This window comes from Perognathus longimembris, chromosome 3 (assembly GCF_023159225.1).
Source record: "Perognathus longimembris pacificus isolate PPM17 chromosome 3, ASM2315922v1, whole genome shotgun sequence".
In the NCBI taxonomy this organism is placed as follows: domain Eukaryota; kingdom Metazoa; phylum Chordata; class Mammalia; order Rodentia; family Heteromyidae; genus Perognathus; species Perognathus longimembris.
The window spans coordinates 67,800,273-67,817,212 of NC_063163.1; the positions used below are offsets into that span (position 1 = coordinate 67,800,273).

General features: G+C 60.7%; 2 protein-coding genes across 2 annotated transcripts; both read right to left on the minus strand.

The window, feature by feature from the left end:
* Positions 1-127: 127 nt before the first annotated feature.
* Timm13 (translocase of inner mitochondrial membrane 13) lies at positions 128-1,065 on the minus strand. The gene is made up of 3 exons (XM_048341996.1): positions 884-1,065; positions 742-810; positions 128-567 (listed from the first exon to the last, which is right to left on the minus strand). The coding sequence occupies exons 1-3, from the start codon at positions 1,001-1,003 to the stop codon at positions 469-471; spliced, it is 288 nt and encodes a 95-aa protein (XP_048197953.1). The 5' UTR covers positions 1,004-1,065; the 3' UTR covers positions 128-468.
* A 307-nt stretch (positions 1,066-1,372) lies between these two features.
* On the minus strand, positions 1,373-14,622 carry Lmnb2 (lamin B2). Its single transcript, XM_048341995.1, has 12 exons — positions 13,965-14,622; positions 10,476-10,612; positions 7,914-8,070; positions 7,700-7,825; positions 5,849-6,019; positions 5,570-5,695; positions 5,271-5,491; positions 4,837-5,125; positions 4,654-4,761; positions 4,222-4,341; positions 3,984-4,097; positions 1,373-3,584 (listed from the first exon to the last, which is right to left on the minus strand). Exons 1-12 carry the CDS (start codon positions 14,241-14,243, stop codon positions 3,543-3,545), a joined length of 1,890 nt encoding a protein of 629 aa, XP_048197952.1. The 5' UTR covers positions 14,244-14,622; the 3' UTR covers positions 1,373-3,542.
* Between the last annotated feature and the right edge of the window lie 2,318 nt (positions 14,623-16,940).

Here is a 16,940-nt window from a genome sequence, read left to right on the forward strand (position 1 = left end):
CGTATCTCCAAGGCCTTCTTTTGAGCCAAAGACCCCAGAGACGCCTGGGACCTACTCCAGGCCAGGGACTCGCGGGACACGGAGTAATCTCTTCCCACCGTCACACAGGAGGAAAAATGCACAGGCATCTCTCGACCGCTCCTCAGTAATTTATTGGTCCACTCTCAGGTGGTCACCTCCAAAAGTCCAAGCCAGGGCTCTCTTCTGGGCGCAGACCGTAAGGCTGAATGAACCGGGCACATCAGGGTACAATGCTGCCGACTCCCAGGCTAGCAGGAGGTGTCGCTGGGTTCCCAGGCCTCGGGGAGACACAGGAGTGGCCAGACTCAAGTCGCACTCGCCGGTGGGGGCCACGGTGCCGGCTCTCACGCATGCATCTCCCCACCCCCCACGACAGACCACCGGCGCGGAATTTGCGCGAGCTGACCCCCGCCTCCTGAGGCCGGTGGCCGGGCTCCGGCCTTCTGGTCACATGTTGGCTCGTTCCCGCTGCAGCCTCGAGTTGTAGGCACGGGACACGGTGTTCCAGGCGTCCATGTAGCGGTCCATACACATGGCGATGCACTTCTGAGGGCGGGAGGAGACACGCAGCGGTCGGCGACTTGGCGGCCCCGATCACGCTCCACCGCCTGGGCTGCGAGTGCGCACGCGCATGGCCTTCTGGCCCGAAGTCGGCGCACGCGCAAACCTGCCCGCAGGGGTCCCGACCCCACAGGCCAGCGCCCCACACCCGGGTCCTACCTGTTCCGAGTTGTCTAAGGAGCCCCCCGGCTTCCCGATGCACTTCCGGAAGCACTTGTCGGTCATCCTCTGTAGGCACGAGTGAGGCTCAGCCCGGACGCCCGCCCCCGGAGGGTACCCCCGTCCCCGGCGTGCCCCGCACCTGCAGCAGCTCCTGCGCGTTGGCCACGGCGATCTGCACCTTCACCTGCTCCATGATGAGCCCCGGGTCCAGCTTACCACTGCCGGAGCCCCCGAAGTCCGAGCCGAAGCCACCCTCCATGGCTCCACAGTCAACTGGGCCGCTGCCGCACGCGCTGACTTGCAGCCGCCGGAAGCCAAGCCGCCCGGGGCACCACGGGAAGCCATGCTGGAACTACAACTCCCATAAGCCCTTTGCGCAGCCTCGCCGAAGTCCCAGGAGCAAGGACTCCCGGGGCCGACCGGAAATAAGAACCTAGACTACAACTCCCAGAAGAATGTATGGCAGGAATTCCGTCCCATTAAGCTTGCTGCGCATGCCCAGGCACGCCACGAGGCCTCAGCGCCCGATCACGTGACTCGCGCACAACGCCGGGGCCCAGCTCCGGCCTAGCGCCTTAGCACTCTGTGTTGGCTCCCCAGGGCGTCGCGATCCATTCGGAGACAGCAGTCAAAATCAAGTGTTTATTGGTGTTGTACAAAAGTTTCCAGTCATAAAACGTATATTACAAGTCATTGGAGGAAAGGAAAAACACACGTTTGGCATGCATGTCGAAAATAAAACCTCCGAAACCTAAGGGGCCCCTTCCCCAGGCCTGCTCCCGGGGAGGGCCCGGAGTAAAGCTAAGCGTACAGGAGGACAAGCGCAACTCCCCAGGCGCGTGGCCTACTTGCAAATCTGCGGCACCGCCTGGTCAATCCCTCCACCACTGCCGGCAGCCACCAAAGACCCACATACACCACCAAGGGCACCGGCACAGCAGCCCGCCCCCCCCCCCCCCAACCTTACAAAACAGGACTTGGGAAAGGAGTTCCCACTGCAAGCCAAGGCAGACCTTTAACAAGGGGGCAGGGAAAAAGGGGTGCCAAGTTGGATAGCGGGAGTGTCAGCACACCCAAACCGAGTAAAACCCCGATTCCCCAAGTCCACGGTAGATGTGATGTCTTCACCGCGCAGGGCCGGGTGCTGAGTATCCCTAAGGCATGAGGGCCCGGCCAGATCCACGTGTCCATGAGGCCCGGCTAGGGGGGGGGAGGGCGGGGGCACAGAAGGGCCGCGATGGCGCATCTGAAGCTAATGTGAGCTGGCAGCTTCACCTGCCCAGGCCTCCACCAGGAATTAACTGGGAAAGATACACACATGGTCCTCTCGTGAAAAAGGTAATTAACAGCCCAGAGAAATGTGGCCAGGGAAAAAAATCCAGGCCTTGTGGAAGGGGGGGGGGGGGGCCAGGTGGACTCTGGGGCTAGCGATTGGTGGAAGTAGCTGGTGCTTTCCCTACTCAGGCCTGGCAGATTGGGTCTGGCCACAGCAGCTCCTAGGGACGGCCACAGCGGGCAGGGAGGTCCCATTGGCTGTGGTGACAGCTGGTTTGTAAACAGCAGTGTTTACAGACTCTGGGGACAGCATAACTTCTGGCTCAGTAAGACTAGCTGCACTTTCTGAAGGAAATATGTCATTTGGAGGGGCTCAGAGCCGATCAACACAGGATCCCCACTTCCTTGTGCCACCCATTGAAGGATGGTTGACTTCTTGTGGCCTGAAGCCACTGGGACAGGGGTCTTGGCAACCTGTGTACTGACCAATGTAAAAAAATAAATATCCATTAAAAAAATAACTTCTGTGTGTCTGTGTGGAGGGGAAACGCTATTGGAAAGGGTTGCCAGGTGCAAGAACCATTTGAAGGAATGGCTGGCATCGGCACGTGTGACTGAGAAGGGTGTCACTGCAGTGCAAATCACAGATAAAGCCACAAGCAGACAGATTCAGTATACGTGAGACCCCCTCTAGCACCAGCTCCACAGGTCAGGATCCACCCAGCACGTGCTCAGCTGCCATCAACTCCTCTGGCCTTGGCTCCTGAGCTCAGCAAACTACTTGGACCTTTTCCCTCCCATGTGTACTGGTGATGGCTTAGAAGGGGGGCGTCTCAGTTTCCCAGGCTTCCTCTTCTCCCCCTCTTCTTCCTCAGGGTTAGGAAGGGCAGTGGACAGGCCCCAGAGAAGTCGCCCTCCTGTCTCTTGCCCATGCCACCACCAGCAGGAACGTCTCAACTTCCAGGCCCAGGGCAATCAGAATCCAGGGCTGGCCACTCCTACCCTCCACCCAACTCTGGGTGTATGGATGGTATCCCAGTGTCATATGTAGAGCCACCAAATGGTGACAAGCTGGTACCCCACCCCACCCCCACCTCCGCCTGGCTACAACCTGGATTCTGAGTTTGGTTTTTAAGAAGGTTTGAACAAATAACACTCACGTCTGTCAAATCCCAACTAGTTTCCCACTATCCACTGCAAGACTCAAGGAACCCCACCCATTCCTCCCAGGCTGACACTGCCCTCCAAGCACAGGCAGTGACACCTGGGAGGTGGGCTCTGCAGCACAGCACTGGCCTGGCCTTGGTGAAGGGGGGGAGTGGGGGTGGGAAACGACGACAAGTCTCCTGGATAGTGGGAAGTGGGCGTAGGGATCTGAAAACACAGGAAGCACAGCAGAGCCACCGCTGCCTTCTGGCAGTTTGCTTAAAAATCGTCTAGAAATGTACCAAGGACTAAGGGAAGCCAACGATAGAAAAATACTCTTCAGTGACTCTGGGAAGGCTGAGGGCTGCCGAGTCAGCTCACATGAGGTAGCAGCCCCTGGACGTGGTCCTTGGATCCCCCTGTAAGGAATGGAGGATGCCTGTCATCAGGGGCAGGGGGGTACCCACGGGAGCTAGGTGACAGAGTCATTACACACCATTTTCTAAGGCTTTCCATATTCCATTAACCTGTCTGTGGGCTGGACTATCTCTGTCTCCAAAGCCATCTGATTGGCCAGGAAGCATGGTGAATGTTTGGGGAACTGCATGGGTGTGGCATTAGGGTGCAATCTGCTCTGCCAAGCCTCATTTCTAGGGAACCCCCAGGCCAGACCTTCTGTCCCAAAACCCACCCAAGGGGCAACAGCAACAAGAGCTCCCCACTGAGAGCCAGGAGCTCCTCAGAGGTATCCCGCTGGGGCCCCATGAGCAAAGTGTGTGAAGTCTACATGGTGTGCGCACATAAAGTGCCTCCCCTACCTGCTGGTGGAACAGGTCCTCCTCTCCAAAGTCCGCCTCCACCTCCTCCTCCTCCTGGCCATTCTCATTCTCCCTCGCCAGGGAGGACTGCTTCACAGCTCGCACGGCCACCTCCTGCCAACACCAGCCCACCCAGGCCAGGAGCTCCATCAGGGCTTGGCCCCGCCACAGCCTCCCCGCCGCACACTGGCCCCTAGCAGCCCCAAGATGCTCGTGGGGGCTCCCAGCCCACACCCACCTCTCCGTCAGAGTTGACCAGGATGGTTCGGAAGCTCTCGCCCGAGCCCCAGCTGTTCTGGCTCTTCCACACCAGTGTCGATGGGGGGCTATGGGCCACACCGGCACCAGCTGCCCAAACCTAGAAGCCCCGGAACAGCCCTGTTACGTCTGAGAAGGCAGCCCTTCCACAGATGAAGGGACCGAAAGACCACGCAGGGTCTGAGGTGCAGTGGCCACGGGCTGTCAGGGGCTGCCTTGGAAGTCCCTTGGGTTCCAGGCCCCTCGCTGGGACACTCCTTGCACCCCAATGGTCAGGACATGGGGAACTGGCACTTTTGCCATGCTCCTGGGAGGCTTGTGCACAGCCATACACAGCCACCGTGTTGACCTCGGGGTGGGCACCCAGCCACCCCAGTCCCAGCCCCCCAGCCCCTCCCCAGCTGTCACCTACCGTGACTGTCTGGCCAGCCCGCAGGACGTACTTGGGTGTGAACTTGTAGGCAATCTCATCACCCTCAAGGATCTGCCTCTTAATCCTCCAGTTCCCCAGGGACTGGTCCTGGGGACACAGACATGTCAGACCCCTAGCCACCAAGACAGGGACACGGAGTACCAAATGGGCCAGCCCACTCACCTTGTCCGAGTTGTTCTTGAGCTGCACGAACCTGCCCTCCAGGTCCACCTCCTCAATGCTCACACTGCCCATGGCCGAGGCCTGCTGGGCCAGGCGGAAGCTGCCGATGCTGCTGCTGCTGCTGCCTGAGCCAATGCCGCTGGAGGCGCTGCCCGGGGACTCCTCCACCTCCAGCCGCCGGCGCTTGCTGCGGCCCGGCCGCCCGGCCGTGGACACGCTGCTGCCACTGCTGCTTGATGTGGCCCGCGAGATGGTGACCCGGGAGGATGGGCTGGGGGACAGCTTCAGCCTGGGTTCAGTGGGGGGAGGGCGGGGGGCAGCTGTGACCACAGCCAACCCTGCTCCTCCTGCTCCCCTTTCCACCCACTCTCCCCCTCCACTACCTGTCTTCCCCCTGCCCCATCTACCCTCCCCGCCCTCCTCCCTGCCCCCACCTCTCCTCCTCGCCCTCTAGCAGCTTGCGATAGGCATTGATCTCCATGTCCAGTGCCAGCTTCACATCCAGCAGCTCCTGGTACTCGGCTAGCTGCTGCTGCATCACGTCCCGCATCTCTGTCATCTCCTGCTCCTTGGCATCCAGCATCTTGCGGAACTTATCACGCTCGCTGGCCAGGGAGTTCTCCAGCTCCCGGATTCGTTCCTCAGCCGCACTGGCCTGCAGAAAACAGCCTGGTTAGTGGTGGAGACCCTGACCCCAGAGCATGCTCAGGGGCACACATGCGTGGGGCCTCACCTGCTTCTGCAAGCTGGAGAGCTGGTAGCTGAGGGACTCCACGCGCATGCGGGCCTCCTGGAGCTCCTCCCGCGCGGCACTGGCTGCCTTGTCATTCTGGTCGGAGCTCAGCTTGGCGTTGTCCAGCTGGGGGCGGGGGTAGGGGCAGTTAAGTGGAAGGTGAGGGACAGGGGGATGAGGAGGAGGAGAGAGATGGGGGTGTAAGTAATGAAGGGGTATTTGGGGTAAAGGAGAGGAGAGGGATGGGGCGCGGGGAGGCTGGGGTCCCCATGGCTGCACCTTGGCCTGGTAGGTCTGCTCCAGCTCCTGGCGGTAGAGCCGCACTTGCTGGTCGTGCTGCCCGCGCAGCTCCTCAAGCGCCCGTGCCAGCTTGGAGTCGAACTCCTGCTGCCGCCCGCTGTCCACCTCCACCAGGCGCCGCTCGTGCCGCCGCCGCGTCTCCCGCACCTCCTGCCAGGGCAGGGCCGCCGCACACCATGAGCCCCAGTCACAATCTTCCTGGGGCCCCGCCTCACGGCCGTCCTCACCCAGAGTACCACAGGACAGGACGAGGCTGTGCCACCCCGCACCACGCAGCGCACATGGGGCTGAGCCCCCAAATCAATGAGGCGGCACACGCCAGGCCCGGGGGCTTGGAGCAGACAGAAGGTTCAGGTACAAACAGAAATGGTGCACACCTGTGCAGACCTTACAACACGCTGTTCACTCTTAGGTGCTAGGCTGGCACCTATAATCCTGGTTACTCAGGAGGCTGAGATCTGAGGATTGAAGTTTGAAACCAGCCTAGGCAGGGAAGTCTGTGAGACTGCTATCTCCAATTAACCAGCAAAAAAACCCCGAAGGAGAGCTGTGGCTCAAGTGGCAGAGCATCAGCCTTGAGTGAAAAAGCCAAGCCACAACATAAAGCCAGGAGTTCAAGCCCAACACTGGCAGAAAAAGAAAAGCAAAACAAAAAGGTGTTACTGGGCTGGATGGGAGCTCATATGTAGTGAGCCTCTGGTTCCACCCCAGTAGCCCCACACACACAGGGTCCATCCTGGGTGCCCAGGGCAGTGTTGGGGCAGCTGTGGGCAGGAGGTATGGTACAGTGTGAGAGGACAACACAGCTCCACTCTCAGGAAGGAGATGTGTTCCTCACTACCCAATCCATCTAGCACAGAAGGTTGGCTACTAACTCCTTCTATTCACCATCTATCTTCTACCTGTCCATCCATCCATCCATCCATCCATCCACCCATCTCTCCCTCCCTTCCTTGTCTTCAGGTGCTGGCAGGCACCTGCAGCACCGGTGCAGCCTGTGGCTTGCTAGGCTGAGCCCTGTACCTTCTAGGAGCGGCGCTGGGCAGCTCTGTGCAGCACAGCCTGCACTAGCTTCCTCTGAGGGCTCCTTGTGGGGCCCCTCAAAGCTCCCCGCAGGACTCTCCTCACAGAAACCCACAGGGACTTTACCATGTGTCCCTTCCTAGGCTTGGGCCCCCTCGGGGCTCCCTTCCTGGGCTTGTTCTGGGGCCTGGGCCCCCTCACTGTGGCTGGCACTGAGGCAGGGCCTGGCGAGCCCTGGACACAGCTCCTTAGCCGCGCAGGCATCCTTCCCCGCAGCATGTGCTGGGCAGGGCTGTCGCCTCCAGGGTTCCGTCCTGGCCTCTGACAGCACAGAGGGCTCTGTGACACGTGTGGCCGACCTGTCACAGCCACATGAGGGGCTGTGCAAATGTCTACCAGGGATACCTGGCAGGCTGATAGCTGGCCCCAAAAAAGGCCCTGACCCCAAACCTGGCTGGCTGTATACAAGCAGATCTCCACAGGTTTGTTTTGTTTTGTTTTGCCAGTCCTGGGGCTTGGACTCAGCACTGTCCCTGGCTTCTTTTTGCTCAAGGCTAGCACTCTGTCACTTGAGCTACAGCGCCACTTCCGACCTTTTCTATATATATGGTGCTGAAGAATTGAACCCAGGGCTTCATGTATACAAGGCAAGCACTCTACTATCAGGCTATATTCCCAGCCCATCTCCACAGGTTTTGGGAGAGGGCCTGGGCCAGTCAGGTGGCTGGCCTATGACAAGGCTCTCCACCTGGACACTCAGAAGTGGCAGGAGAGGGGAGGCCACAGGAAGTGCAGAGCACCCCTCACCTCCTCGAACACGCTCTTGCGGAAGTCCAGCTCCTCCTGCAGGCTCTGGCAGCGGTTCTCCAAGTCCACGCGCATCAGCGTCTCCTTCTCAAGCTGCTTTTTGGCCACTGCATGGCCGTCCTCTGCCTGAAAGACATGCAGAGCTGAGGGGGCAATCTGTGGGCACAAGCCCCTGTGTCCTTCCCCTGGAGGCGCCATGATCTGCCAGGCCTACCTTAGCCAGCTGGGCCCGGAGTTCGGCCACGTCACTCTCCAGGATGCGCTTGTCACTGAGAGCAGCGGCCAGCTCCGCCTCACTGCGGTGGAACTGGGACTCCAGGTCCTTCATGCGGCCCTGGGCCACCGTGAGCTCTCCCTCCCTCTTCTTGGCGCTAGAAGTCAAGCAGTAGAGTTGGATAGGAGGCTGTGCCATTACCTGCTCAGTGGGAGGTGTTCGGGTGGTGTCTGGAAGGTCCCTCGGGGCTCATCAGATCCCCAGGGCTTGGCCTGTGGTGTACCCCAGGACAACACAGCTGCACTGTCAGGGAAACAGAACCCCTCGCTGCTCCTCCCCCATGAAGCTGGGACGTGGAACTGCACATCACTTATTAAAGTTACAGAAAAAAAACCCGTCTTTGAAAAGAGGGCCTTGTTTGGAACTGAGCAGACTCACCTGATATTTCTTTTTTGCCAATCCTGAGGCTTGGACTCAGGGCCTGGGCACTATCTCTGAGCTTCTTTTTCTCAGGCTAGCACTCTACCACTTGAGCCACAGCGCCGCTCCTACCTTTTTCTGTGTATGTGGTGCTGAGGAATTGAATCCAGGGCTTTGTGCATGCTAGGCAAGCACTCTACCACTAAGCCACACTCCCAACCCAGGTGTCCCTCTCTGTTGCATAACATCCTCCAGGGCTGTTTTCCAGCAAGTGATTCCAAGCACTCTACCACCAAGCCACATTCCACATTCCCAGCCCTCACACCTGGTATTTCTACCACAGCCAGACAAGCCAAGCACAGTCCTAAACACAAACATTGAGAGCCTAGTCTCACTTCCTTATCTGCCCAGTGTGGGGACACCAAGATCCCCGGGGCTATGCACATGGGGTGCTCCTCCACACTCCACACTGGGAGCGCCCCAGTCCTGACAACCTCAGCCTCCATGGTGCAGGCTCCATGCCCAGAGCCGACTGTACAGAGCAAACAGGACCGCGTACCTCAAGTCCCTGGGGTGGGCTTTTGGGAGACCCTGGAGCCATCCAACCACATGGGCAAGGCACCTGGGACATGACCTGTGCCCTCATGACAGCTCCTGAGTGCACGTGAACAGACCAGGGCCTTGGGTAACAGGAGAGGAAGGTGGGCTGGGGTTGCCAGCTGGGAAGACACCACAGCCCTGCAGGCGGGCCTGAGCTGAGTGCATGGAGAGTGCACAGGTCCTAGGGTAAGGCACGGCCAACACTGAGGAGACCTCAGGGGCCAAAGTAGGCATGGCTGATAAAAGGGAGGCCTAGATCCTAACTTTAAATGGCAGCTCACCATGTGGCAAACATGACAAAGGCTCAAGTGCCCATCTTGGAGCAGCCACTCTAAATCAGACCTTCCACGGAGTGCCAGCAAAGATTTCCTGGAATCACTTGCTGGAAGACAGCCCTGGAGGATGTTACGCTATAGAGAGGGACACCTGGACTGGGAATGTGGCTTAGTGGTAGAGTGTATGCCTAGCATGCACGAAGCCCTGGATTCAATTCCTCAGCACCACATACACAGAAAAATCCAGAAGTAGTGTTGTGGCTCAAATGGTAGAGTGCTAGCCTTGAGCAAAAGAAGCCAGGGACAGCGCTCAGGCCCTGAGTTCAAGCCCCAGGACTGGCCAAAAAAAAGGGACACCTAATGAGGATTGGTGCTCTTACTGTTCAAGGCAAGAACTGGGGCTGGGGGCAACTTGGTGAGTGCTGATTGTCCTGTGTCAGACCCAGGTTCTATCCCCAGCACCTCCAAAGTACAAACAGCTGCAGGAAATCAGCAGAGTGGACACTCTGGTTCCTTGCCTCCCGTCCCCACATTCTCCTTCACTAGTCCCGTAAATCCTCTGGGGCCAAGGCCACACGCTTAGGGAGCGTGAGGAGGGTGCCCGGGAGGCGACAGCCTGGTCTGGGCTGGCCAGTGAGAGCTGCATGGGACATGCAGAGACTGGGGGCTGACTTCCTGATTCCTGGTATCTGGAACCCCCAATATGGATGCTCAAATGGTCCCTGAGAAGCCAGGACTCTGGGTGAGTGGCACAGGGGTCTGAGCAGCCTGGAGGGTGATGTCTGCTGGCACACGGAAGGCCTGTAAACTAGGCCTTCCCTCGAGCTTACGCAGGGCTCTAGACACTGCTGGAAATGAGGACCTGGTGCCACGCTGAATTCCAATATGGGAAGGATTAGCTACCTGTCCAATACCAAGTGGCCAGGGAGGCTTGTTTGGGAAGGCCTAACAGGCCCACCTGAAAGGGGCATCTCCCTGTGAGGCAGCCCACTCCAAGGGGCCATCACAGAGAGCAGTGGGAACAGACTAACAGGTCCAATCCAATGCAGAGCTTGATCCTGTCACAGGACACCTGAGTGCAAGGCCTGTGCAGGGCCTCACCACCTGAGGGTTCCACTGCTAGCCCAGAGAGTGTGAACATACCCCGCCACTCCCAGGGCGCCCCACAGGCACCTGTGGCCTTTGAGGACCTCCAGCCTGTCCCACTGAAGGCTGCCTATACTAGGCCTGAGCCCAGGTACCACAGGGGCTCCCCACAGCCACCCACCTCTTGTCAGCCTCGTCCAGCTCGGCTCGTGCTTTGCCAATCTCAATCTGCAGGCGGGCACGCTCGCGGGCTGTCTCGTCCAGCACCCGCCGGGCATCGGCCAGCTCCGACTCGTACAGCGCCTTGATGCCGCTCACCTGGGGAGACAGTCCCGCGTGAAGGCCCCAGGAGACCCCAGGCTGCGCTGGCAGGGAGTTCCCCAGTGGTGACAGGCACCCCTCCCCCCAGACAGGGTTTGGGGTCCCACTGCTCAGTCCCAGTTCATGACCACTTTCTTTCTCCAAAAGTGGAGGTCCTTATAGTGATGACTCTGTGTGTACAGGAAAGCATGCTGCCATCCTGAGACCAATGCCCTCACCTCAACAGTCTTGGCTTTCCTCTCCCAGGCAGCTGGGGAGGCCACACCTCCACACGCACACTAAGCTCTCAGGTCTCCAGCACCCCCCCCCAGCTCCGCCCAGTGGCAGCCCAACAGGATGGCAACAGCAAGGCTGGGAGGGATAGGAGACAGGCTGGGGGGGAGGGGAGAGCCTGGGAAGGAGAGGGAGACGGGCTGGGGGAGGGGACGAACAGGACCAGGATGCTCTGGGGCCTCCTGGATGGGGAAAGCCTCTTCCTGAGCCAAGTTCACAGCCCAGCTGGCACTAGAGCCAGGCTTCCACTCCCTGTGGCCCACAGCTGCCACCTGCCTGGCCTGGTGTGCCACTTGTCCCTGCCCTGGCCACACACAGCAGCTGGGAAGACTCAGATTTCCCACTGGCCTTGGCATGCCTCCCTCATCTCCTCATGCCCAGGACTACGTGCTAATGCGTTTACACACAAGTGCAGCAAACCCCAGCGGATGCACCCACACCCTCAGCCACAAGTGTGGGTAAGCGGGCAGAGGACTGGGCCCCACGTGGCAGAGATGCCACCGGATTACAGCCAGGACACCTCTAAAGGGCACCAAGAGGCCCACCTGCCCAGCACACACACTCCTGACAACCATCTCACAACCTAAAAAGCATCCACAGAAGTGGGGTCACTCTGTGTGCTCCACCCACACTGCAATGCCACTGGCCAGGGACAGGACAAGGCAGACACCACACAACATGGGGGGCCCTCCATTGACAGGGGATCGAGACAGGGGAATGGACTGTCCCCCTGGGGCTAGGAGGAAATGGGTGATGGAATGTTCCAGAATTGGCCAGGCTGGCCCACACTACAAGACTGAACTGCAGGTCCACTGGGTGGAAGCACAAGGCCCAGTATGTCCACAAGCTGTCACTACCCATGTCAACAGGTCAGAGCAGAGGCTGCCAAGGACATGGCACTTAGGGCAACACCATGGAGGTTTGCTGGGACTCAGGGGTGTGTCCTGAATGTGGGATATGGGGTTTAAGCTAGAATATTGGGGCTCACCTGGAGCAGCAGGGCCCTAAAATCCAGCCAAGTCTCCCTGATGCCTAAGTTCAGGAGCTGAGGCCATCCCCCCTGAGGGCAGGGTGAGGTCAGGCCCCTTACCTCTTGTCACCCCACCTCACATGGGGAAGAGGTTGAGACTTCCTACTGACCACGGGGGGGGGGGGGGGGGGGGGAGGGGCGGGCACACCAACAGGAGTTCAGGGCGGGGTGACAAAACTGGCCCTTCCCTCTGGTTTTGGATGCTCTTCCCTTGTGACTAGTGGACAGGGCTGAAGGACAGGGAAGACACTGGGGGAAATGGAAGGTCTGAATAAACCAAACCACCTGAGACATACAAAGCCACTGCACAGACAGGTAGGTGGCCAGGCCAAGAGCAGGGCTTCCTGCACACGAAACCCAAAAGCACTCCAAGCCCAAAAGCACCCCCATGGGACAAAAGGCCAGTTAAGACTCCAATCTGAAGCCACTCAGTCTGCTGGACAGACAGCAACCAGCATGGTGACTTGAGGTGCCTGGTGCGGCCCCAGACAGGCAGCCATGGGGACAGAGAACAAAAGAGACTCAAAAACCAGGAGGCCAACCAGGCACCCATAGCTCACGCCTGAAACCCTAGCTACTCAGGAGGCTTGGATCTGAGGATCTCAGTTCAGAAGCAGCCCTGGCAGGAATGTCTGTGAGACTTTTACTTCCAGTTAATTATAGTGCTGTGGACAAGTAGTAGAGCATTGCCTTGAGCAATAAAGCTCAGGGACAAGACTAGCACAAAAAGGGGGGAGGGAGCAAAGTAGTGCCATGAAGATGCACTGGCAGTGACTTTGCCCCTGTCCCATAGGGCCTGGCCGTGTGGTAGCAGCAGGTACTCAGTCCCCTGCAGGCTACTCACTCACTCCAGCTCTGGGTTCCTTCAAACATTGCCAAAAACCCCACAGTGACACCCTGGGCTTACCAGTAAGGGAATTCCTTACTCTGGAGACCTGCCCTTAGACTGGAAGGGGTTCTGGTGAGAAAGTAAAAGAGTCCAATCCTGGATCAGATCCACAGCCATGGGTCTCCCTGAAGGACCCTTGAGCAACACACACACACACACACACACACACACACACGCACACACGCACCCTCCTCCACACGCCTCTACACCTATGTTGGGGCACAGAGCTTACTTATACCTGTTCAACATTTCCAGTATCCCTGGACCCATCCTGAACCCCAAAGGCCCCACTGGACCCAAGACCCACAGCCTCCTTCATATTTTCTTGGGGTGGAGCCCAACAGATCAACAACTTGAGGCCCCCAAATTTCCCAGGAGGCCCCCCCAAGGCATCAAAACACCTCCTCAAACCCCCCATCCTAAGCAGAAGGTATGAGAGTCAAAGCCAGCTGCCCACCCCTTTCTCAGATGCCCTCAAATTCCTTGAGAATGAAGGTCACACGACACCCCAGAACCCCTCCTAAAAGACTTTGCACTTCTCAAACTGCCAGTCACATGCGTGACCCCCTTGCTGTCTGTTAGGGATAGATTGGTCCACTCAGACTCACACCCCCTTAATTAGGGGGTTCACAAACCTCCTAACAGGGATAGAGTACAAAATCCCACATTGTAGTTCCTTAGGTAGGGTGAACCCAAATTCCCTGCACCTTTTCCTAGGATTATCCTGAATGTCCGTGGGGAACCTCCCACAGGAGGCCCCCTCCTCCTTTGTCATCCATACTCAGGGTCCCTACCCTCCACGGCATCATAGGACCTCCCGCGCTGGGTTGGTGAGGGGTACCGGGCTGGCACCAGTCCCTCGAGACCCCTGGAGAAGCGTCACTCTGAGGTCCCCTGGAATCTCCCAGGACACTCCTCTTCCAGGGACCCCCTCCAAGAAACTCACCCTTCGGCCCATTCCCCGTACCCCGTTACGGGCCAGGACTATTCTGAACCCTCTGCCCAGGGGTTTCCGCGGTATCCGGGAACCTGCAGCCTAAGCTCGGGGTCTCCGGAAGTCGGGGGCCGCCGTGGGCGGGACTTTGGCCGTGGTTTCCGCCCTCGGGGGTCCCGGGCGGCCCCGGGGCGCCCCGTCCTCCCCCCCGCCCACCGCGTACCTCGCGAGTGGTCACCTCCTCCTTCTCGGAGATCTTGAGCAGCAGCCGGTCGTTCTCCAGCTCGAGGGCGCGGACGCGATCGATGTAGACGGCCAGACGGTCGTTGAGCTCCCGCAGCTCCTCCTTCTCCTGCAGCCGCGACAGGCGCGTGGGCGACAGCGGCGTGGCAGCCCCGCCCGTGCGGCCCGGCAGCGGGGAGGCCATGGCAGCGGCGGCGGCGGCGGCGGCTGCTCGCGATCTGCGCGGCTCCCGACGGCAACCCGGGTTCGGCGCGCTCATTCAATCCGCGCCGCGAAAGATGGCGCCGCCGTCACTCGCCGCCGCCGTCACTCGCCGCCGCTGCTGCTGCGGTCGCCGCCTCTTCTCTCGCGCGCGCGCCCACGCGAGGCACGCCGGGAGTTGTAGTTTCTTCGCCGCGAGGCACGCCGGGACTTGTAGTCTCCAGCTCCTTCTGGTTGTTGGAAGAGGGAGGGTTCCCGCTGGGGCTTGTTCGCAGCGATTCCTTGAATCTCAAGAGTCCCCCCCCCCCCCAAAATGAGCGGAACTGGTGCACCCATGCCATGAAATGTGAAAAACACAGAAAAATAAAATAGTGGGCAGGGAGCCGGCAACTCCCGCCGGTCATCCTGGCTACTCTGGAGGCTGAGATCTGAAGATCAAGGTTCGAAGCCAGCTAGGGCAGAAAAACTCCGTTAGAATTATCTCTTTCCAATTACACACACACACACACACACACACACAGGCGCGCGCGCGCCGGAAAAGCTCAGGGTCAGTGCCAAGGCCCTGAGTTCAAGATCAAGTACCGGAGAGGGAGAGAGAGGAGGGAGAGGGAGAGAGAGAGAGGTGAAGGGAAGAAGGGGGAGGGGAGGGAGCGGGCCCATCGCCTCCACTCATTCCCCTCAGGGCGGCCCCTCTCTCCAGCGCCCGGCGGGCGGGGGCTTTTGCCCGTGCTGTTCCCACCTCCCGGCCCGCAGTTCCCTTCGCACCGCTCGGGTCCCGCATCTGTCAATCAACCTCCCGCCGCAGATCCCGGGCGCCGGCTCCCCGCCTTCTTTTTCCTGGGCACCGGGCGGGGCTCGGATGTGGGGGAGCCCCACCCCACCCCACCCTCTGGACTGGACTCCAAGTCCCAGGAGCCCCCGCGCCGCGCCGGCCGGGGCCCGGCCCTCCCCACGCACGTGGGGATGGGGGGTGTCCGGCGACTTTCAAAATTTTGGCGCTGACAGCTGGTGACCCCGGGGTGTCCGGTCTCGGGGTTCTGGGGACCCCTCCCCGGTCGCCCCCTGGCTTCGACGCGCATGGACGGGGAAAACTGAGGCACGGGCCCTCCCCCCCCCTCGTCTGGGGACGTGGTGGAGGCGGGGTGCGAGCGCGGGAAGAGCCGGACACTGCTTCTGGGGCGCGGGGTGCGGACACCTCTGGCCCGGGACCGCCCCCTCCACGCCCCCGGCGCCGCTGTCCCGCCCGGGCGGGATTTGGGCGCCAGATTTTCAAACAATAATAGAATAAAAATCTGCGCCCAACGTCCGCCCGGGCGCGGGGTGCGGGGAGGAGCCGGGGCCGCGGGGGAGGAACTGGAGGCCGGGCTTGGGGAGGAACCGGAGCCGGGGCCGCGGGGAGGAACTGGGCGCGGGGGTGGGGGTGGGGGGGAACCAGAGGCCGGGGCGCGGGGAGGAACCGGAGGCCGGGGCGCGGGGAGGAACCGGAGGCCGGGGCGCGGGGAGGAACCGGAGCCGGGGCGCGCGGCTCGTGGACGGCTTGGGCGGGTGTCCCGAGGGCCGTCGTCCCGCGTCCTCACCCACACTTGGCGACGAGTGCCGGCCCGAGAGAAGCGGGTCGGGAATTGAGATCCACGGCGTGGAGCCTGAGACGCTGCTTCGGATCCGCGGGGACTCGGAGCCACGGGCGGGTAGGGCTCGAGGGGGACACTGAGGCCCCGCGGGGCCACACCTCCCCAGACACGGACTCGGGCCCGCGGACTTCTCCGAGGAGAACCGGGGACGTGCGGGACGCCGGGGGGACCGGAGTGGACCGGGGTCCCGGGAGGCGGGCCAGGGTGCGGCGGGTGGGCGACTCCGTCACCCCCACCTCCCGGGAGCTAGGACGGGACCAGCGCGGGCTTCCACACCACAGCCGAGGCTCCTCCTCCTCCCAGTCGGACCGAGGGTGGTGGCGGTGCCTGCCCCCCACGTTTGCAGCGAGGACCGGGCCCGGCTGCGGGGGCCTGCAGCCCGGTGTGAGGACCGGGGACGGGGCCCGGCTGCGCGGCCTGCAGCCCGGTGCTCCGGCGCAGTGACCTCCGCCTCGGCTCCCGCGCGCGGGCCGTGTGCCCGGCTCCCACCGGGGAAGATCTTGGGGGGCCACCGAGGCGGAGCCGCCCCAGGAGCGTTCCCGACGGCTCACTCCGGAGCGGCGTGACGGAGCCGGGAAATCCAAGCCACAGGAGCGGTCCCTGCGGTGGGCGACGCCCAGGTTTCTGTCGGGCCCGTGCCCGCTGGAGAGGCCGCTGCCGACCCAGCTGGGGCCACGGACGCGGGGTGAGGCCGCCGCCTCGGGCCGGGAACGCGGGGTGAGGCCGCAGCCCCGCAGAAGTCCCGGAGCCGGTCCGGTCGGTAACTCCGTCCACCAGCCCGGCTGAAGGAGCCCCCCACTGTACCGAGAGATGGGAACCCCCAAACCGCATCTGACCCCGCCGAGGTCCGCATCCTGAATGAAGATACTCACTTGGCATAGACCATCTTCAAGGGGCTGCGTGGTTTTCTGGTTTGGGGGAAATCTGTTTAGCCGGATTGATGGAGAGTGAACGGCCACCAATGCACACATGTGCTTCTTGCACTAGCAAGTTCGAGTCAGCTGTAAAAAAATTTCCTGAATGTACCAGAAACAAACCCCGGAGGGTTCCACTCTCCCGGGGATCTCATTGCCTGCCAATAAAAAGATTCTTCTCTGCTGTATTTAACTCTACATTCATTCAGT

Bases quoted from the DNA above. Each gene is read 5' to 3' on its own strand.
- Lmnb2 (XM_048341995.1), bottom strand. From the start codon at position 14,243: ATGAGCGCGCCGAACCCGGGTTGCCGTCGGGAGCCGCGCAGATCGCGA. The intron at 5,126-5,270 runs GTGGGGGCAGGG...CACTGAACCCAG, and splicing joins CTAGAGGGCGAGGAGGAGAG to GCTGAAGCTGTCCCCCAGCC. The intron at 4,098-4,221 runs GTGGGTGTGGGC...TGGTGTTGGCAG, and splicing joins TGGTCAACTCTGACGGAGAG to GAGGTGGCCGTGCGAGCTGT.
- Timm13 (XM_048341996.1), bottom strand. From the start codon at position 1,003: ATGGAGGGTGGCTTCGGCTCGGACTTCGGGGGCTCCGGCAGTGGTAAG. The intron at 811-883 runs GTGCGGGGCACG...TCGTGCCTACAG, and splicing joins ACGCGCAGGAGCTGCTGCAG to AGGATGACCGACAAGTGCTT. The intron at 568-741 runs GTAGGACCCGGG...TCCCGCCCTCAG, and splicing joins CCTTAGACAACTCGGAACAG to AAGTGCATCGCCATGTGTAT.